Source organism: Siphateles boraxobius, unplaced genomic scaffold, assembly GCF_051911475.1.
Source record: "Siphateles boraxobius isolate OS27281-9 unplaced genomic scaffold, OSU_SipBor_1 18, whole genome shotgun sequence".
NCBI lineage: Eukaryota > Metazoa > Chordata > Actinopteri > Cypriniformes > Leuciscidae > Siphateles > Siphateles boraxobius.
In genome coordinates this window covers 7,623,301-7,645,620 of record NW_027508788.1, presented here as the reverse complement: position 1 = coordinate 7,645,620, position 22,320 = coordinate 7,623,301, and the positions used below count along the sequence as shown (strand labels likewise).

General features: G+C 37.9%; 2 protein-coding genes across 11 annotated transcripts in view; both read right to left on the bottom strand.

Moving 5' to 3' along the window:
• Positions 1-223: 223 nt before the first annotated feature.
• LOC143740713 (uncharacterized) lies at positions 224-2,836 on the bottom strand. 2 transcript variants are annotated; one of them, XM_077232706.1, is made up of 4 exons: positions 2,500-2,836; positions 1,776-1,903; positions 1,550-1,642; positions 224-721 (listed from the first exon to the last, which is right to left on the bottom strand). In XM_077232706.1, the coding sequence occupies exons 1-4, from the start codon at positions 2,597-2,599 to the stop codon at positions 416-418; spliced, it is 627 nt and encodes a 208-aa protein (XP_077088821.1). In that variant the 5' UTR covers positions 2,600-2,836; the 3' UTR covers positions 224-415. The 2 variants fall into 2 exon arrangements, 1 of the variants encoding a protein (XP_077088821.1); XR_013204885.1 differs by lacking the exons at positions 224-721; positions 1,550-1,642; positions 1,776-1,903 and adding an exon at positions 2,149-2,186 and having other exon boundaries at positions 2,500-2,552.
• Positions 2,837-13,580: 10,744 nt separating this feature from the next.
• cadm1a (cell adhesion molecule 1a) overlaps positions 13,581-22,320 on the bottom strand; it is a 304,169-nt gene continuing 295,429 nt past the window's right edge. For all 9 annotated transcript variants that reach the window (XM_077233180.1, XM_077233183.1, XM_077233185.1 and 6 more), the window contains 2 exons: positions 17,931-18,059; positions 13,581-17,147 (listed from right to left, as the gene is read on the bottom strand). In XM_077233180.1, the coding sequence (XP_077089295.1) occupies positions 17,029-17,147; positions 17,931-18,059 (248 nt within the window). In that variant the 3' untranslated portion in view covers positions 13,581-17,028. The remainder of the gene's footprint in view (positions 17,148-17,930; positions 18,060-22,320) is intronic.

Sequence of the window (22,320 nt, the reverse complement as noted above, 5' to 3'; positions counted from 1 at the left end):
AGAGGTTACCATAAAACTTGAGTACAGGTACCTTACTAAACTCAAGTTTAGGCAACTTACAGATTTAAGTTGAGATTTGTAAGCAGAACTTAAACAAAACAGTTATTTTAACATGTCTGCTTGTTCATTTTACTAGAGGAATGTGTGGAAACTGATTGCCTTAAATTTCTCAAGCAAGTTGTACTCAAAATTCTAAGTTGAGAATACAAAGAAAGACAACAGATTTGGCAAAACACTAGAATGTTTATTTGTTCAACAATATTAATTTTAAAACATTACTTGGCCCGCCAACAACATTTTAGAAATACAGCACATAATGCATTCAAGAAAAAACAAAAAACTAAATACAATAAAAAGATCAATGTTTCTTTGTTTTTAACACCTTTATAAAGTGGTTGAAAGCAGAGCGTGTAAGTCACAGAGTTTGGTACAGAATGGCTTGTGGCCAAGGGACAAAATCACTCTCTGTATGAAGTCGAATGTGCTCTTCAATACTGCAGGATACTCTTAAGTTTAGAGCATAATTTAGTCCAAAGAGCAAACACATTGCTTGTGGAAGATTTTCAAGATCATCCACAACCACCGTACCTTCCAAAATGATTGCCGTTGTTGTGGCATCAAGATGCAGGGAGTAGGGTACGGCAGCGGTTGCAAAGTCCTCGGGAATCACTGTCAGAATACCTATTTCAATGTTGGACATATCTTCATTGTCATCATAGTCCTAAAAATGGGAATAGCATATAACAAAAATGAGGTCAAAGAAAGCCACAAAACATCTTTTAAAGGGATAGTTCACCCAAAAATGAAAATCTTGTCATAATTTACTCACCCTCAAGTTGTTCTAAACCTGAATGAGTTTTTTTTTTTTTTTTTTCATCTGTTGAACTGAAAAGAAGATATTTTGATGAATGATGGTAACCAGACAGTTAAGAGTAGCCATTGACTTCCATAGTAGGAAAACATACTATGGAAGTCAATGGCTACTCTCAACTGTTTGATTACCAACATTCTTCGAAATATCATATTTTGTGTTCAACAGAAGAAAGAAATTCATACAGGTTTGGAACAACATAAGGCTGAGTAAATGACAGAATTTTTATTTATGGGTAAACTATCCCTTTAAGAGCACATACTCATTAAAATGTAAAACTAAATTAATAACACTGTATTATGTCTAAATGTAAAGGCGTTTTCAAATAGGACACAGCAGTGGATGCAGGGGGGAATACATACATCAAACAACTGCATGAAAAAACAAATAAAACTGAAGGCCAGTTATATAAATTAAAACTATCAAAAATCTATTGTCTTTCTTATAAATGTTTTTTTTTTGCATTTCTTTACGTAATATAAAATGTATCTTCTTACTGTCTTTTTTCCTCTAAATTCTTAATTTATCTTTCACTTTCTTTTCTCTAACCCTTACTTTGTATCAGTGTCCCGGTGAGTGTTTTTCTTGCCTTCATAACTCTTCTTGCCAGATATCAAAACTGTTTGAAGAACAGTTTGCCTGTTAAATAAGAATCACATCAGAGAAGAAAATACTTACAAAACATGTCTTGTAAAAATCGGTGGGGTCCTCTCCGAGAAGGAGTGGTAGGCCATGATGAACGGCTGTTCGTTCCGCATTGATGTTGGATTTCTGCAAAGTTATAAAAATTGATATTGAATAGAGCTCATGACACTAGCACAACACAGAGCAAAAAACAACAGCAAAAGCTACATTTGTTTTTCCATCGAAACATAATACAATTGTGATATGTCAAGGAGCTTACGTCATTTTGAATCTGCTGCAGAATCTTCTTAAGTTTGGAGCCAATGTCTCCAGCTTTAGCCTTGAGTGAATCTGTCCAGTTCTTGAATGAATTCAGTTTGCAGGTTTTGCCAGATATACAGCATGGATCTAAAAAAAGAAAAGAAAAAAAGAAAGAAAAGTAGGACAAACTGATATTACAAACTGACTTTTTACTGAAGAAAGTAAGTCCTAGTAAGAATGAAACACCAAAAGTGGTTAATGATCAATTTGTTTTGTAAATGTTCAAGATTAAATTATATAGGAAACCAATAAAGACTCGTGTGAAGAGGGCTGGCCAAAATAAGATGATAACTGATTGTTAGTTACACTATCGTAATTAATGCATCATGCTATTCATTTCCATGTGAACGACACATGAGCCTCGAACTTTCTAGAAAGAATGAAAGAAACGTTATAACGTTAGGCCGCACAGAATTTTTACATACAATGATAAACCCATAACCGATTAACACAGCTTATAAACTGTAGCTGCTACATAAAACAGTGTTCAATAAAAATCTATTTTTGCAATCTAGCTAACGTTAGTAAGTTAAGCCACTTGTCTCAACTGGTCTCATTCGACATAAAACTACTTCAGTGTGCCTTTTCCTCTTACTGCACAATGAGCAAAATAAATTCTGTTTTTATAAGCAATACAATGACATTAAAGTTGAAAAATAGTTCAAGTGGCTAGCATAACTTACCTAGTTTTGCTGCCGCATCCCGAACACGAGATGAAGTTCTTCGTCGATGTCGTGTCGTCTTCTTCAACCGTCCCATTGCGAAAATGCGCAAATTGCGCATGCGCGAGACGAAAACGCATTTAAGAAATTAAAAGAGGAAGAGTTGTTTCGTCTATGCTGAAACTTAATAACCAACGAACAATAACTATATCAAGCTCTGTTAATAAAAATATAAAAGACTGTGAAGCAGCAGCAGCCGATTGGCTTGCAAATACTCTTTAATCTTCCCAGTTATTTTATAGTGTGAAGGAAAAAAAGATTCCGAACCTTTAATAAATAAATAAACACGCATGTGTGTGGTGTGTGCGCGCGTTAATTGTAGGGTATTTACTAAAAATGTTATTCATTTCATTATTATTATTATTTTTATGCAAATTATGTGCTCCAGAAATTTGCAACAGTGTGAACATGCCTTTAGTACAATACACTTACCAATCTTAAGTACAATGTACTAGATTTGTTTAGTTTAACTATTGCATCCACCTAAAAGTTCACAGTACACAGTATAATCAAGTTAAATCAACTAATTTTCCAAAGTAAGTTAAATGCACTAGTTTTTCTTAAGTAGAATCAGCAATTACTTTTTACAGTGTAGACTGTCTGCTTAATATCTGCTAACTCTTTATTTTGATGGTCCCACAACAGACAATCTACTGACTATAAGAAAATAACTTTGCAATTACATTTCAACTTGTTCAACCCTAACCTAACAGTCTACTACATTCTAGTAATACTCTAGTGAGAGTTAATAGACATGGAGTTGACAAGTTACTTATAGTTAGTGAAATGTCGAAAGTGGATCGTCGAAATAAAGTGTAACCACCTACTTTGTTGAAAGAATAAATATTTGATGAAGTTTACCAACTTTAAAATATGAGTAGCTTAAATCTTGGGAAGCTTCCGTTTCAAAGAAGTTTCACTGGGCAAAAGACAACTGCATCTCAGGTGGTCAGTGAAAATGCAGTTTACTCCAGATCCTCCATGCGGTTTATGGAGTTTCTGCGTTGAGGAAATTAGACAGACTGTTTCACAGCCTGCTTGGATGAGGCACCAAAATGGTGGAGATTGTCCTCTTCTTTATAATTATGTTTTTAGAAAGCACACAGAGCCTTGCTGTAGGGAAAAGAATATCTCTGAATGAACTGCTTACATGAAACATGGCTTGAATTTCAACCAGTGGAAACTTGCATATTGAAATTGAATTTGTAATATGTAAAACTGAAATATTCCAAGGGAATGTAGAGGAAACTCAGTTCCAAAATAATTAAAAACGATTTTAGTTATATTTAAATGGAATTTGCATCAGAAAACAAAGCTTTTTTCTCAAAGTGAGCTCAAATAAAAGCTTTGCAGGAAATTTTCCACGTATTTGATGCTCTTTTTGTTAGTTTACGTCGATCTTCCATTTAATATGCCCCCCGTGTCTATCGAAACAGTAACAAATAAAATATAAATCATCAATATTTCACTCTGTTGAGCAGAAATAGTTTTGACAAAGCCATGGCTGCTAGCATTCAACAGCCTGATTGCTAATCATGGATGAATGAGCACAAGATCACTACAATAGAAGTATGAAACCCTTTCATAAAGTCTTCATATTTTTAACAAGAGATTAAATAAATAAATACACATTTTTCCTTGAGCTTTTAACATAAGAGGCCATCATACTATAAAAATATCCTGTGAAAAACAGCTTTTATTGAAACCAAGCCCAGTGAACAACTAATTTTGAAATGTGCAGATTTATGACGTCATAGATATATGATACACAGCCTCTGCAGAATTCAGAATTCCTCTGAGAATGCTTTGACGCGTTCCCACAGCGCATGATAGGGAACGTTTTACAATTCCACCAACTTTGGTAAACGTGGCCTATAATTTGTATTATTTAATATTAGCCTACTTTTAACATTTAAAAACAGACGTCTTCAAATTCCAAAGCTTGTAGAAGGTTCATATTGACAGTACTGACTTAGGCTCAACTGATATTTATATGTTTTATGAGTCATTTCATTGAGACAATTTAATTTACTCAAGGCTACCAGGAAAGCTGTAGCCTATGTTTACTTTCTTCACTGACATACGAAAATTAAAAGACTATCAGTCAAAGTTCGGCTTTAGGAGAGGAAGAAATAGGGCAGGATATGGAGATTGAGAGAAAAAGAAAGATGGAGATGATGAGAGAGCAGGTATTGACTAGTGATTTAGTACTCGGGTCCGATCTCGGTAATTTCTGCTTTCTCGGACTCGACCCTTCAAAGACTCGGTCTTGACTCGGACTTGGCATAGGCGGTCTCGTCCCCATCACTAGTTATGGGGGAATAAAGTTTTAAAAGATACTGAATTCGAGTGCATTGTCAAAATATTTAAAATTGGGAAATACTGGAAATGTTATAAAGTAGCTAAACCTACTAATTTAGACATGCCACTAGAAAACTTTAATTTGCTCTGCATGTCCTAACTATGAAAAAAAAGTCAGGGTGGGCTTAACATGTTGATGACAGAGCAGCACTGTTGAAGCATTTTAGAAAAATAGGCAGAAGATGATGCATGTGGTAGGGATTTTTTTAATGATAGTAAAAGCATAGTCCATATTAAGATGTTAAGACTGCTCCTCTAAACAATTCCCAATCTAGCTTAGTCTGTAGGCCTAACTGTTAATTATTAACTGGGGTGATATTAAATCATGAATATCAAAACTGACATGTCGAGACAAAATCTCGACTCGGACTTGCTTCCTCAAAGACTCGGTCTTGACTCGGACTCGACTGTATTTGAAAACCAACGGACTCGGTCTCGACTCGGACTCGACCCTTCAAAGACTCGGTCTTGACTCGCACTCGACTGTATTTGAAAACCAACGGACTCTGTCTCGACTCGGACTCTGCCCTTCAAAGACTCGGTCTTGACTCGGACTCGACTGTATTTGAAAACCAACGGACTCGGTCTCGACTCGGACTCTGCCCTTCAAAGACTCGGTCTTGACTCGCACTCGACTGTATTTGAAAACCAACGGACTCTGTCTCGACTCGGACTCTGCCCTTCAAAGACTCGGTCTTGACTCGGACTCGACTGTATTTGAAAACCAACGGACTCGGTCTCGACTCGGACTCTGCCCTTCAAAGACTCGGTCTTGACTCGGACTCGACTGTATTTGAAAACCAACGGACTCGGTCTCGACTCGGACTCTGCCCTTCAAAGACTCGGTCTTGACTCGGACTCGACTGTATTTGAAAACCAACGGACTCGGTCTCGACTTGGACTCGACCCTTCAAAGACTCGGTCTTGATTCGGACTCGGCATAGGCGGTCTCGTCCCCATCACTAGTATTGACAAATAATCTAATGCCCACTGACATGGTTTTAAAGCTACTTCTTATCCAATGTTTTGGCCTTCAAAAGTCTTAAATTGCACATATGTAGGTCAGATAAATCCAAATTTACATTGTGAAAAACATGCTCGTGTTTCATATTGTGGTGTTCAGTAATTTTAACATAGTATCATCATCATATCAGTGTAGATGTAGATGACCAAAATAAAACCATTAAAATATCAAGTAAATAAGTATTGTGATACTTGGTGCAACAGCGAAACTCTTGTCCCAAAAAGTATTGCCATACCATGATACTCAATATGTTGTCATATGGTGAGTCATTTTCCCCGGTTGCACCAACACAAAGTTTAAGGGTCCCCCCCCCCTGCCAAATCCCACTTTAAGCACTGGTTATGATGAAACCATTCGTTAGTGAGCAGAAATCGAGTTGCAATGACAAGATCAATTTACATTTACATCGTGCTTGCACTGTTAATTATGATCAGGGGTTAAAGTGGGCCGGAATGGTTGTGGCACCTCAGATAAATCAATAAATCAATAGATTCATTAATATCAATAATAGAGCGATGGTAGACTATTTTCAAAAAAAAATATTGCATGCACCGTCAAATTGCAGCCAGTCTGGAGCTCCTTCTGAACTAGTGCTTCTGCGTCAATGAGCTCGCAGATTCCAAACTCCAAAATCTTCCAAAACTTCCAAATTCCAAACCCGGACATTCATGTGCTCGACATGTCTGTGATTGGCTACATGCTCATCACTCAACCTTTCATGCCACAATCTAAATACAATACCATAGATCTAAATATTATGTTATAATCAACACTTTTTACAATAAGTTAACCTTTAACTATTTAGTTAACCTAGTTCCACATGTTATACTATCTATTTTAAAAGCAAAGATGTTAGCCAATCACAGCAGTGGGTGCTTACACTGAAGTCTCACAGCAGCCACGCCCCTTTATAGAGAGCGTCCAAATCAGAGGGCTAAAATCAGGCTAGGGAAAATGCCATTTATTTCTAAATGATGACAATTTTTGTCATAAAAAGTGCACCCCAGTAAATATTATAAAACAATAAAATAATGCAGTTCATGTCTTTAACACATCTGGGGAGAGAGAAAAACACTTTTTGTTATTGAGATAACTTGGAAAAAGTGTCCCAATCAAGCTGAATTCACCCTTATAATTTTACTGAAGTTGTCCTATAAAATTTTCATAATCAGTCAAATTAAAATATCAACATATTATGATATTTGGTGGCAACGCTCGATCATTATCAGTTGAGCCAATGACATACTTTCACTGATTTTGCTTAATTTACTGGCATGCAAAGTTTGACGTGCAAGTTTGTAGCATTAAAAATGCTCATAACATTCTTCATGAAAATCTCTCATGATCAAATAGAAATAATCATGCACAGTTTGCTATACTAAGGAAGTGACACATCTTACCATTACAACCATTAGTAGAGCATAAAGTCTGAAAGAAATAAAGACAGTTCAATGCTTCTCTGCTCTGAATGAAATGCAGTGCATCATATTGAGCTGAATCAATCTCTGCTCTCCCACAGAGACACAAACTTTTCACTCTAGAATAATTGGGAAAGTTGTGTCTCCATGGAGAACAAATCAAGTTCTTTCTTTTTTCAAATTAAAACTATTCTTGAAAAACATTCAGTGGATAAAGATCACTTTAAAAATAACGAATTGAAAAAAATAGATAATTTGATGGTAAAAATACCATTTCTGTTCTTTGTGACTTGACCGCGTGAGTTGTGACCGCTGTGAAGACAGGCAATTAAAGATGTGAATGTGTGCATGCATTGCAAACCCGGGTGAGGCTTTATTACAAAGCGCAAATCACGTAAATTAAAGTAGATTTCCTGACAAAACATAATAGAAAGCAATGCAGTCCCGCAGATAGGACGGCAGCAGTGTCATCACGACCGACCATTTACATCCGACATGCACTTTTGAGGCGGAGGAGAGATTAATGCTCCACCACAGGTGAACAGATTAATTGATTCTGTAGCACTTCCCTTCACCAAACCCTTTTCACTAGGTGACATTTATACAAACAACAAAATACACAAATAATGTTGCAAGAACATGAGTGTGATCTGACCTTATAAAACCCAGGGAGAGGCAAAAAATAAAAATAAAAAGCATCACAGTTGTAGTTGTTGTGAAAGTGATGTGTACTCAGGGTTGACAGAGGGTTGCTATTACAAACCACAATTACTGAGATCCCAGAGCTCCAATGAGAACCTCCTGTGTATGTGTGTGTGTGTCTGTGTGTGTGTGTGTGTGTAGAAAGACACGCAGAGAGGAACCCCTGAGATTGCCAATGCTCCAATGCTGAGGCTCAGACAATTATGAGCTCTCAATGGCTTAGGTCTGCTATCAATGGCCAGTCATATGCAGTTACTTCTGCCAGTAACCAGCGTGAAGTGCATCAACGGCACCACCATACTGTGTAATACTGACAAATAAAAGACAACAATATTTACTCACAGTGCGTTACTTAATAAAACGCTGTATAACAAAGTAAGAGTGTAATTCTTCAAAGCACCTCGACAAATAATCAATTGTGCTCCAATAAACTCATTGCGGTTCAACGCAATTTGAGTTGTTATAACAGGATCCAGCCGATAGCTTTCACCGTCCCCGCGGCATTGGAGAACGCCAATTCCAATCATCACTGAGATGCTGTGGTGGAATCTCCTAATAATGCTGCTCTATTGAAACTGGCAGGGCAAACCAAAACTAAGCGCAAGCTGTATTATTTGCAAACTTATCAGCGACTTAAAGCTATATTTCTGTGGAGGTGGATAAACATAAATCCTGATGACACCAGTGAGCTGTTTAGGACAAAATAAACTGCACCACTGCAGCATTTTTAAATATCAATATTATGTTTTTTCTTTTCTATTGAAGAAAATGCTATCTCTTTTTCCAGTGAGTGCTTTCCAACAACAGATTTCTGATTTTGCAAAACCTAAAATGAATCTTTTTTGGTTTTTAGCGAGGCTGATGCTAGAAGTAAATATTCAGTGTCAAGAATGCCAAGCCCTTTCCATGAATAGAGTACGAAACAGGCCTTGAAACTCTTTAAAAAATATGCAGTTGTCATTTTTTCCTTCACTAAATGTTCAATGAAAGATTTTAAGCTTGCAGAAAATGTCCATGCAAATTGATCATTTATTTGAGCAGTTTCATTTTCAGGTCATTGTAACCTTGTTACCAAAGGAGGATGCGTCTAAAAGCGTCAATTTTCTATCAATAAACATTAAATAAAAGAAAAATAAGCAGTTTGTTTTATAAACACTTTTTGTTATACTGGTTGAAACTCTCTTCACATCCTGATAGCAAATGATGTTTTGTTAGCAAAGTTCAGGAGAAACACATTCAAATGATCTATCCAATCGATCTATCCATGAGAGGAGGCCTATATATACATAGCCGACTCACGTATATGTGCCTGGGATACGGGGGGAAGCACAAGAAAAAGAATTGGAGCTGGCTTTATTAGGAAGCATTTGCATCTGGATATCCTGTGCCAACTGAAAGTTTGATAGAGAGGACGCCTTCATGCCTGCAATGCAAATGGAAACACCGCTCTTTATCATATTTCATTCTGAATGGATGATTACTGAAAAGTATTACACTTGCTGATTTACAGCTGTAGGTGTACTATAGGTGTATTATATAACAAACACTGTTACCTTCATCAAAGTCTCATTAACACCCTCTCGCTTCGGCTAAAATCAAAGCAAATATTTTCCATCTGGGAAACTGCAGTTTGCAAGCAGGTTGGTGCAGTTAGAGAACAACACAGAACTAATAAGAAGAATATGGGAGTTGTTTCACAGATCCTAGATCATTAAGAAGTCGTAGAAAAGAGCTGTTGTTCGTCAGACCTCCTGAGAGGCTGTCGCCATGGCAGAAATCTCTGCATCCCGCTAACAAGAGATGAGAAGAAAGTCAGCCAAAAAGACTTCAAAGACATAAATAAGGTTCACAGTGACTTACATGCTGTTAGGAGCCTTATTACTCATTGTGACAACTAGTGAGATGTTTTAGGTGACACCAGCTGGGATTTGTTTGTCTTTTATTAAATAGAAATAATGGAGGCTGTACACAAACTCTGCTTTAGACTTCACACAAGTCTGCTGTACTTTTCTAACAGTGTGCAGGTTCTTGACATGTTGCTAACTGGCTTGATCAGCAATTGAATTAAAATCCATTCCAATCAGCAAGAAGAGGAACGAAACGAAATATGCAAATCACATTGAGGGCAAGTGTTTTTCATCATTACCTCATAGGCCCCGTTTACACCTGGTATTAAGATGCGTTTTGATCGATCGGATCACAAGTAGACGAGGGAGACGCATACCCGTTTACGCCTGGTGTTTTAATCCGTCTCTTTTGTCTACTTCTGTCTTGATTTCTTCGAAGGGAGGGTCTATGAGTGGGTAAGTGTAGGCCTATGTATTTTTTGTTTGTTTGTTAGAACCTTCAATCTAATTGACAAAATAAGCTTGCGCAATTTAGGAATCATTCATCATTCATGTGACAAGATGAACACACCGAAGACGGTAGAAAAACATACGGAGAGCAGCAGGTTTCATTTCTGCTCTGATAGCCGCAAGACTACGGCAAACGCTTTGAGTGTGTGTTAGAAATCAGGAATGGTGAGAGAACATTGTGCCTGATACGTTTTTCGTCTTCAAACCAAACTTGGGTCTCCAGGCGACAAAGGTATAATTCATTCTAAATGGCATAGGAAGTGTCATTATTATTGCATACATATAATTACCAGTTGTTACAGTAAAGTGTTTGGACACTTAAGTCACACTTAAAAATGCTTTAAAGTCTTTGCATTGAACTTCTGAACACTGGTTTTGAGTGGATGTATGAAGTAATTTCTCCTCACGTTCACATAGTTGTCCTATCAGAGTAACCATATATGTAATTCATCGTATTAACCAAGAACAAGCTCAAAGTGCCCAGTTACTTAATTTTAAATTGAAACCTCTGGTTTCACAGACAAGGCTTAAGACTAATCCCAGACTAAAACGCATGTTTAGGCTGTTGTAACTGAAAGTAACTTGCACTGACATATCTTAAAATATGTCACTGCCATTGTTTTGTCTCAAGATACTACACACCAGTAATGTTTTTTTCTAAGGCACATTTATAAAAGCTACTTCAATTTCCTAATTGGATTAAACCCGACTCCTGGCTTGATTGAAGCCCTGTCTGTGAAACCAGGCCTAAATCTATTGTTTTATATTGACAATTAAATCCTATAATAACCTCTTTTAGTGACAGCTTGAGTGTGCTTGTGCAACTTTTCTTTGAAATAAACACCAATTGCTTCGATATTTTATTTAATCAAATCTTTAAATGTGACAAGAGTCCAAGTACTTTTTGAGTCAAATATGATGTCAATAAATACCTGTATAGAGACAAAACCCATATTGGCTTTAATAGATTATTCTTCCATCTCTATCCTTGTAAATCTCTTGCAATTTCAGGAATCAGTCCCCTTCTCACCTGTGGACCCAGACTGCAGTGAGTGGAGGGCCAATGCTATTAAGACACACTATTGATGCTGTGAATGACTTTCCCCTTTCCAACTACCTTCAGTGGATCCATTTAGAGTCTGTAAAAGCTGAGCTCTCCCTCTATATGAGATCGCAGTAGACCTGATGTCCTGTAGTCAGGGAAAGTTCACACAAAATTACAATTCTGATATCATTTACTCACCCTCATGTCATTCCAGACCTGTACGCTGTTGCTTCAGTGTGAATTTCTGAAGAATCTGCATGCAGTTCTTTTCATATACTTTAGTCATATAACGAAGTTACCATAGGAGGAAATAAAGAGAAACTTCAATAGATTAAAAAAAAAAATAAGAAAGGAAACATGTAGAAGTTTTTTTTTTAAATTAAAATTAAATTGGTTCTAAGATTGCAATGGACATCAGCAATTTAGGTTACACTTTATTTTCAGGTGTCCTTGTTACAGTGTAATTATACATTTTGTACTAGTACTGAGTAATATTAAGTAACTTCATGTTCTTACTATAGAGTTAGGGTAGGATTAGGGTTACTTGCACATAATTATGCATAATTTACAGTTAGCATTACTATAGTAACTACATGCAACATGTGTAACAATGGCACTGCAAATTAAAGTGTTACCGCAATTTATATATAATATCTCATCATCAGTAATCTGTTCTTAAAAATATAATCAAATAAAACACTCAATGACAATAAATGATAATTTAATTTTTTCCCCAATTAATGTTCACTGTGTGAACAAATGTTATTGTTTTACATAGATGTGCACGAGGGGTACCTCAATTTTTTTTTTGTATAATTCTTAAAAAAACATCAGGTTGTAAATATGACATCATTGTGAAGAAGAAAAAAAAAACATAGTTTTTGTAATAACCATGACCTATTTGCTTCCAATTATCAAAATTCTCTTTTTGTCTTCAGTGGAAGTGAACAGCATCAGGCTTTGGAATGACATGAGGGTGAGTAAATGATGACAGAATTGTGTAAAATATCACTTTAAATTGCAACAATTCGCTCAAGAAAATGTCAAAAAGTATTAAAGTGTGATTTTAAATCCAGATATAGTGTAACTTTACAGAGTCTGCTGTAATCTAGCAAAGCTACAGGACATGATGAAATCCTGTCATCGCCTTGAGCCAAGAGGCGCTCTCTTCTCCCTCAGACCTGGTTGTCTCTCTCTGGAACAGAGATGATTCCACGTGACATCTGTGCTTCTTCTCTGCCTGTACCTTGAGATCCATCCCATCTGAGCAGAGGGTGACTTTGAGCCTTGGCAGTGTGACAACCCTGGTGCTGAGCTCCTGCTCAGGCAATCAAAAACCAGGCATCGTATATAGCGGGAGGAAAAAAAGAAGAAAAGCTACAACTCAAGGTCAGCATCTGCAGAGTGTGTCGCTGAGATTGCCACTGGGCGGCGAGGTCAGGGTGCGGGCATGAGACAGCTTGAGAAAGAAGCGGTGGGGAGCGCGCTATACCTGGGAGAGATGTTCTTTCTGTAGGCTGCCTCGGTCAAAGTTCAGGAATAAAAGCACAATGCAAAAGTGTGACAGAGCTGGAGAATGCCAAGGATAATAAGGAGATGCGGAAGCATAAGCCCCGACCGGATTTCTTGAACTCGCTCTAAAGCAAAAGTAAACTCTACAGGCTGGTATATGATCCTGGGGTGTTTTAGCAGGCATCCCAATGCATTTAGAAATAAAATTAGCTTACTTAAGTATCTGTGGAAGCAAATTCGACACTCTTTGGAGGGTATGTGATAACATGACAAATGCAATATTTGAATCTTTCTTATGTAGGTGTTATGCACTGGCCTAAAGAACATGCCAAGGACCTTGAGAATAGCTGAATGGTTAAAGATATTTTAGGAATACTTAATGTAACACTCTTTTGTGAAAATAAGATGGAGGATGGTGAATCTCAAATATGAATGCCACAAGCATCCTGTAAGATGAACGTACCACATTCTGTCAGTTTTCAAATGGATTCTGTATCCATGGTGTGTAGATCATTGATGACAGCAAAATAGATGTCTTTTCAGTCATGCTTTCAGAAGTTTGACTTTACCTTCAAAAGATTCATGTCACACACAGAAAAAAATAACACTGCCCAAACCAACCATTACTTTGAACATTAATATCTTTTCTTTTTTATTAAGACAAGAACTCTCCATTTTTTTTGTAAAAATGTCTAATATGAACAAATACAAAATGTGTATGGGAATGTGGATATCATTTTTCTTCATTAATACACAGTAACATTGCCCAAGTACAGCAGAAAGACAAAAAATAACCAACCTAAAAACAATGAATGAAAAACTTTCAACACTTTCCAACCTATCTGGAACCAGAACAAGAAACATGTCAACTTTGAATTTTCCCCAACACACTCTCATGGCAATTCGTAACTATTTTACGTTTTGATGAATTGGGGTGAATTTGTATCATTTCATTTGTATGTTTTCGTAAAATTTGCTTACGCCCCACTGAGGGGTAGGTTTAGGGGTAAACTAATGCTTCAGTTTTTTTTTTTTTGAAAACTCGTGAAATAATTACGTTTTCTCATGAGATCGGGTTGGTCCTTTACTGTCCTCTCTGTGTGAAGTAGGTTTTAAAAATGTGATAATACTCAACATTGCGCGTACATTACGTACACGTTTTACAGTGCACCAAATAAACAAGAACAACAAAAATATTAAACAAAACATGTCAAATTCTCCATTTGATTTGAGATCCAGCTTGATTTTTTTTTCCCACTTTCTTAATCGGGGGCCGTAACTTTGCATTCTACCTGAGATGCAAACATACTGTTTATTGTACGTGAACCTGAGACGGGGCTTAAATTAAACTGTCAAGTTCAAATGAAAGAAATCAAAGTAAGTTCCATCAGTAACACTGTTGCACTATCAAAACAGGGGGCACTAATAAATCAATGAAAACAACAAACACAACAACAAACTACAAAACTGAAACCGAACCCAGTTCACATCTCAAAATAAGTTGTTATATTTGGACATTTTCAATTAAACCTTTTTCAACTTGCTGTACAAGTGATAAAATAGATCACTGTCGTAACCGCGTCTTCCCATCGACCGTCTATCTGAAGTCCTCAAACGCCTAATAGAGTGGATTAAACCACATTAATCACATTTAAAACAGGTCTAAAATAACAAGTTGAACAAAATGTACATCGTCCCAGTCTAAATACCACAAATTAGTATACTGATGTCATGTCTCTCACGTACGCAAAAGAGGAGAAGAGATGTCTGAAATCCTGTTCAGAAGCTGCCAGACCAAAGCTAAATGATGCTCACTAGTTAAGCACAAGCCACACAACTGTATATCTCAACTGCAACGGTAACCATCAAGCTGCAAGACATTCCCTCGGATTTGTATCCTAAGTAAAAACAAAAGCGTCCAGAGTGTTTCTCATGGTTAATGCACATACTCTAAAATGTCTCAGTGGATGCTTGTTTTTTTGAATAAGAAAAATAAAGCAAACAAGAGTGTGTGTTTTCCCCCCTCAACCTCGCCGTTTTATTTACACACTGAGGTTGGTTTCAGCAGGGTCTAAACTATGGCATCTAACTTCACTTACACTACAGCGAGAGTCATGAGGAAGGGAGAAGATATACTTCTCTTTAGGGAAAAGTACTTTAGACATCTTATCCACCTTATATTATTAACCCTCGACGGGTGCTACGTTTGTAGCTAGGCTTCAGTGAAATGTCTAATGTGTTCACAGGAGCGAAGAGAGCTCCTTTTTGTTTAGCGTCATGTGTTGACAACGACTGTAAATATAGGGGGAAATCCACATTAGCGGGTAATTACATCACAGACTGTTTTCCTAAAATATTTGGAATGTTATTAAAAGCTTTTTCAATTTTTTCTTTCTCATAAAGACTGTTTATTTCACTTTCCATTCAAACTAACCTCATTTCAAGCCCAGGACTGCTGTGCATAAGCAGGAACCCGGAGGAGCAACTCACAGCAATTATAAACAATAAAACACACATTGTTTAAAAGAGGAAATTATTTTGCTGTGGTGCTTTTTCGCACCATGTAGTCTATGATATTTGGGCAGTTTATATTCATATACTAGTATCACTAGGATAAGCTAGCTGTAATCGCCACTATTTCCTCTGAGGAAAAACAAACAGGCAATTCACTTGACAGGCAATCATAAACCCTTACACACTTGTTGGACTGCTTAACATCAATGTCAGATCCTTACTGACTCACCTACAAACCAGATACACAAATGCAGATGTTTTTTGGCTGTTAAAATGCATTTTAAGGTAGTAAAGTTATAGTAATCAAATCATCTCCACATCTTCCCTCTCTGTACATCTACAAACATGATAGTTGTGGTGCTTCCTCCCTTGAGTCTAACAAAACACTCTAAAACCAGAAAACGTCTCGCTTTGACACAATTTTAGGTAGTTATTGACGTGTGCTAGAGGGTCACCTTCAGCAGCCCTGCATGAAAAATTACAGCATAAGACGAGGAAACAAAATGTAAGCCACAGCATTTAGACCTTTTTCAGTGACGTCGACTCTTTCGTCATTATGCGCACATTGCGCATGTGCGTTTCTGAATGAAAATGCAGACAAAACCTAAGACATCATTATATTGAAACAATAAATAACTGAAAGGGCTTTCTGCTTTGTCTAACTGAGCAGAACGAGACGATAAGCCTCCGTAGGTGCAGAGTAGCAGGAACTGTTCGTCTGCGCCTCTGCCCATTCCAAACTTCAAATGTACTGGCACATACAGTATAATTAGGAAAAATAAAACTGAAGTAAAAAGAGGATAAAAGAAGTCTGCAGCAATGCAGACGCACCGTCAAAATAAAACGGGTGCAACGTCCAGGATCACTTCTCCACCGGTCTCATCAAATTGTTGGGGGACAGGAAGGAAGGAAGCTGCTTGCACTTCCCTTCATGATGCTGATGACCTGGGATTGAGTAAATCAAAAGGCTGTCATGTGACTAGGCCTGCTCTTAGTACAGAGGATATGGTGTTTTGAAGGAGATGCCCACAGTGTAGGGGAATGCATTGAGGTGTGCACTCATGTACCTTCATAGGAAAGCTGACAGCACGTCGATAATCAGAGATGGTGGATGTGGGTGTGTATGTGTGTGTGTGTGAGTGTGTTCGGGAAGGGGGTTTTAGAGGCGTGACATGATCAATGGCATTTAAAGCATGACTAAGAAAAGAAATTCAGAACAAGGCACAGAATTTTCTGCAAATGGTCGAGAAAGAACGAAAAATACCAGCAGTTGGGGAGGTGCTGTGTGGTGACGTTTTCTACAATCCTATCTGGCAACGTCTTGTATCCCGCCCACCCCTAAACCCCACTCCTGACTCCAATCCCGCTGTATAACACAAATACCTACATCTTCTCAGCTGCCCGTGTAGCATTCTACGTCATTCAATCCCAAGGAAAGAAAATCAAACGAACTGACAAAAAAACAAAACCTCAGAAATCTCAGTTCCCCCATGCCCCACCCCCTCCCGCCAAAAACGAAACAAAAGAAAATATTAAGAACAACAGAGGCCTCGGGACTCAGATGTAGTATTCCTTCTTCTCGTCCGAGTTGTTGTGGCCCCCTTCGGCGTTGATGATGGCCGTGTCGGCGTCCGCCGCGTCATCTGCCCCCTTGGCCTCGTGTGTGAAGTAGGTGCCTGTGTGGGTTTCAAAGAAAAGCGTGTTGATAAAAGCAATATCTCCAGCATCCCAGGGCCTCTGATTGATGCAATTGCAGGGTTTTAAAAGAGATTAAATACCATCTGGAGCAGCTTCTCTAATTTAGAGTGAGGGTCGATTCATGGGACTTTACCTGCCCATAAATAAGCCATTAATTTCACCATGCTGCACTTGGTTGCGTTATAATGTCTTTCATGTAAGAAAACAAACTAATACCCAAACTAATACCCCATGATGGAGACACTTTGAGTACAGCACGGCAAACTGAACCTGACCCTCTAGATCGAGCGCTATTAGATAAAACAAACTAAAACTGAGTCTGACACATACTCAGAAGAATAAACGTGTTATTTGTGGCTAATAATTCAGGAAATTTCCATAACATCCTCTCCAGGTTTGGGTTCGGTTTGACTTTGCATTTTAGAATCGACCTTGGGAAGTGTTACAAGGAGCGATCCACTTCAAACTTCATTTCCGAGTGGGATTATTCCCATCCTCTCAGTCTGTGGCATGATAATGAAGGCAGTAGCCCTGATGAAATGCGGAGATGCTGCGCCCACTTTATATTACAGAACACAACAGCGCGATACACTCAGAGGGATACTGGCCTTAATGTGGTCGAAGCCACGGGCCAATTCAAAGCACCTGCAGAGCTTCGACAGCAGAATGACTTCTTTCCCTATTCAGAATCTTATCCAAAATAATTAGAAAGTCTATTGACCGTAGAAATGTGCCAACAGACAGTCTGGGGGCTGAATTACCTTTGTGTCTTGCAAAGTATCGCCCCAAAACGATGAGAAGACACAACATGGCGAAGACCACGACGGCCACCACGCCTCCAATAACCGCATGGTCCAACGATCTCTGTGCTTCTGTTCCTGCTTGTGAATCTGAGAGAAAGAGACAAGAGATGATGTGTTACTTGCAACAGTTTCAACAATCAGAAAATTTAATGTAACACTGCATATGAAGCCTGTATATAATGTATAATGCATTATAATACGGTCTTAAATATGTATACTATCATTCAAAAGTTTGGGGTTGTTAAGATGTTTTCATGTTCATGTTCTCTTGTGCTCGCCAAGGCTGCATTTATTTGATAAAAATTGCAGTGAAAAAAGTACTATTGTGAAATATTAGGTAGTGGTTAAGGTGATTTTTTTTTTTTTATATCATGATCAATGTTGAAATGCGTTGTGCAGCTTAATCTGTTTGTGGAAACCTTGATTTTTTTCCACGATTCTTTGACGAAAATAAAAGTAAAAAAATACAGCATTTTTTAAAAATAGAAATAGGTTGTCACATTATAAATGTCTTTACTGTCACTTTTAGTCAATTTAATACATCTTTGTGGAATAAATGTATTAATTTATTTCAAAAAGCTTTTGAACAGTAGTGTATCATATTAATCATTTGTACTATAACTATGATTAAATAACATACAGCTGATTATGAGGTGTATTATAAGGTATATATTTTAATGCATTATTTATAAGAATTGGCTCTAGCGCAACCAAATGGCATTTTTTTTAGACAAGATATACAGCATTAATTAATTTTAAGATTCCATAATGGACAAAGACATTAGTACTAATCTTAACTCAGAATCATTTTGATTAGATATAACGTGAAATTGGAAATATTACTGGAAATTAGTAAATCACCGGAGAAAGAACAGAATTTAGTACAATAAACACATTTATGAGGAACATTTAATCATACAGTAAAACATAAGCAGCATGCATGTTGAAATTACATGCATGTAGATTTAAAAAAAAAAAATTGTGAAGACTTTTTAAATACAGCCTGCAATAGGGATTCAAGTATCTTTGAAATCCAGCTCTGGAATAAGACCTCCAAACTATAGACAGGCACCAACAAGCAGAACTGATGCAAAAAGAAAGTGTGAGTGAAAATAGCTTAAACATTTACGAGTGTGACAGTGGAGCTCTGAAGACACAGGCCTTGTTGTTTATATTCTTCTGTCAACTACAGTCCTGACTATAACTCAAACGAATCTGCCACAAACTGTGAGCTGGAGCCAGAGCTAAAGAAATACACTTTGCCCTCAAGACTAAAAGTGCGAATCACAAGCAATTTTTAACAAAGATTCATTCCATTTCACCCTGAGAACAAGGCAGGCCTCTGAGGCTGCGCGGCGTAATGATATGTGAAGTTTATTGATCAAGTGTAGGGATCCATGACAACCCAAAGTTAATGCCGGTTTGTGGACTTGATTGGTTCTTCACAGAGCAAAGGAGGAGCAAAATTTTTCATCAATATCTCACACTCGGCTCGGAAATTAAAGAGTTTGAAGAGAAGTACTTAGAGAAAATAGACAGGAGACATCGCTCTAGAACTGGCCAATGAAAGACATGAAAGATCTCCAAGTCACTAAACCTGTTAATTATCAACACCTGAGATTTGTGCCATAGCAAATTTAAGTTTTTTATTTCATAGCTAGCATTTTATGTATCCTAAATACACACAATTAAATATTTGTACACTTATAATTTGCATAATTTGACAATTACAGCTTGACTGGGAATGACACAAAAATGTTTTGTTAACAACTTAGCCTATATGTCTCATTTCTCAAGCATTTTTTTTACTGATGAGCGAGGTGGAAATAACTCAAAATACTTAACTTAACTAACTGAAAAATCATTTTCGAACAATACATACTGAAATGGTTTGTATATGTCAACTCTTTGTTTACATTATAATAGGTTTAAATAATATTTAAATAATATTTTAATTAAATAATTTACATTTTCATATTTAAAGTCTGGGTCTGGAACGAGAGTAAAACAATAAAATCTATACATAAAAGGCATCTGAAAAGTAGCAAATATAAATAATGGATGAATGATAATGAGTTTTCCGAGACGGGTTTAATGTGACCTTTACATACCATAACAGAAAAATCTGAAATCTCTTAGTTTGAAGAAAAATCAAGCTCTGGGAACACCCAACAGGGAGTAGAGGATGTGAACTCTCTGCTAGATCTCACGGTCCATGTCCTGTTTTATCAGTGCACGGGCTCATCCCCACTCCAAACATCTCACTCGATAAAAAACGCGATGAGAAGGGAAAGGAAGCGAGGGGAAGGATGTCTCGACTGAGCAATCCGACGCTTGGTAATCCAGTCACGAGGAGTTGATCAGCCTTCCCGTGTTTACCCACGGCAATCTCCCGCTCTCATCTGTGGCCTGAGCCCGAGAGCTGAGGGGATTTCCTGGGGGAGTTCAAAAAACAAAAACGGCAGGCCACAACTTATTAGAGGATAACGAAAAGCGAGAAAGCACAGAGCGGTGTGCTTGTACAACATCCCACCCAATCTCACCTCATAAACAACTCCTGTGTGAGAAGGGTGGGGGTGGGATGTAGGGATGATGCTGCCAAACCCAACAAAACATGACTTGATCAACCTAATAGGCTAGTTTGACTTCAGATTTCCCTTTTTCGGAGGGTAGGCAGATTCAATTATAGTCGGTGGGGATCTGCTTGACACCTAATTCACGCTTGTCAAAAGGAAGGGAGGGTCTAAAGACGTGATTTAACTCACATTCCTATTAAGATGTTAATATGTACTGGATGGAGAGATAAACAGAGATCGCTCTTTCTCTTAAACCTCTTTCCCCCATCCACTTTGCTGCAAGATACCATTGCCGGTTTGTCCACAAACGCAGATGGGCTGGATGCCTGCTTGGGTCATTCTCTCACTGAATGGAATTGATGGGAATTAACATAACTTAACAAATGGAGTGAAGACCGGGACAGGACTGTCTGTTCCCATTCAGCTTCAAGTGATTTTAATGCCCTCTTTCTCCTTTCCACCCTCTACAGCCTGAAGATAAATGAAGGGGTGTGCGGAGCTCAGCCACAGCGATGAGAAAGAAGATTGAAGTCCGTGATCATGCCACGTTCGGAGGTGCGCTGGTGTGTTGGGCTGCCCTTAACACAATGACTGAACCGTAATTCAATAAGAGTCCACTGTGAACCAACAGTTTGGCTAATGTGTAATTCAAGAAGCAGATGGTTTAGAAATTAGTAATTCTCAAGCAACCTCCTCTAATCTCAGCAGCCATTTTGCCTCCAGAATTTTCAGTAATTCCAAGAAATTGCCATCTTAATGAAACCCTAGAAATTTGCTCTCATCTCAATTTGACTAGACGGAGTCACATAATTACACGCATTGCGTGGTGCTTATGGAAGAATCATTACCATAAACAGTATTCCTGTTTAACGTTTATGACTCAGAAAGAGACTGGAATACCCAATTACCCAGTTAGATAAGTGAAGGAATGAAGCTAGATGGAAAGCATATGCTCATTCTCCAGAAAGTGGCAAAAGCGAGCGCCATCGGGCACTGATAAAAGCAGACTTTGATCTGATCCAAACGAACTAAGTCTGAGATGGGGTCCAATTTTTGTGCATTGGCATTTGTGGGAAGCACATCCAAGGTCAGAACTAAAGGATAAGTTTAATTTGGAGTGTGCCGTTACTTCGTACTGCACCTCCAGCTACAATGAAACGCTAGTCAGGTCTGACACTCATCCAAGAGTCCACAGTCTCCAGTTTCTAAAATATCTGTCCTGTGGTGAAGGAGGATTGCTGTGAGCTCTCAAGGTTCACACCTCAGGCTGCTGGAGGTGGTGTTGAGGAATATGAGATGGGAGAGAGAGAAAGAGAGAAAGGGAAAGAGCTTCATCAGTCTCAAGATGATGCACTAAGCATGTTTTTTTTTATTTGCCTGAAATGGGGTAAATCACCTGGCTGGAGTGGACACCTGCTGAACTACAGAGAGAAAACATGATGAAAGATCCTATCAGTTTTGCTGTTCCGCTGAACAGTTTCTCCAACAGAAATGCTGCAGTAGTTCTTCAGCCCCCAATAGACAGAAAACCTGAATATTCTCTCATTTTGCTTGGGAGCACTCTAATCGAGTTACGTTAAGATGAAGTTATCACACTCAAACATGCAGACCATTATGTAACTTTTCATTAGATTCCCTGTTTCTTGCCTCAATGTAGTATACAGCTTTGGCTTACAAATTGAAAAGAATATCTAATCTACCACCTCAGCCTCCATGGTTGGGGAGTAACTAATTAAAGCAGTGACACTACTAACCTTACTACATTTTTCAGC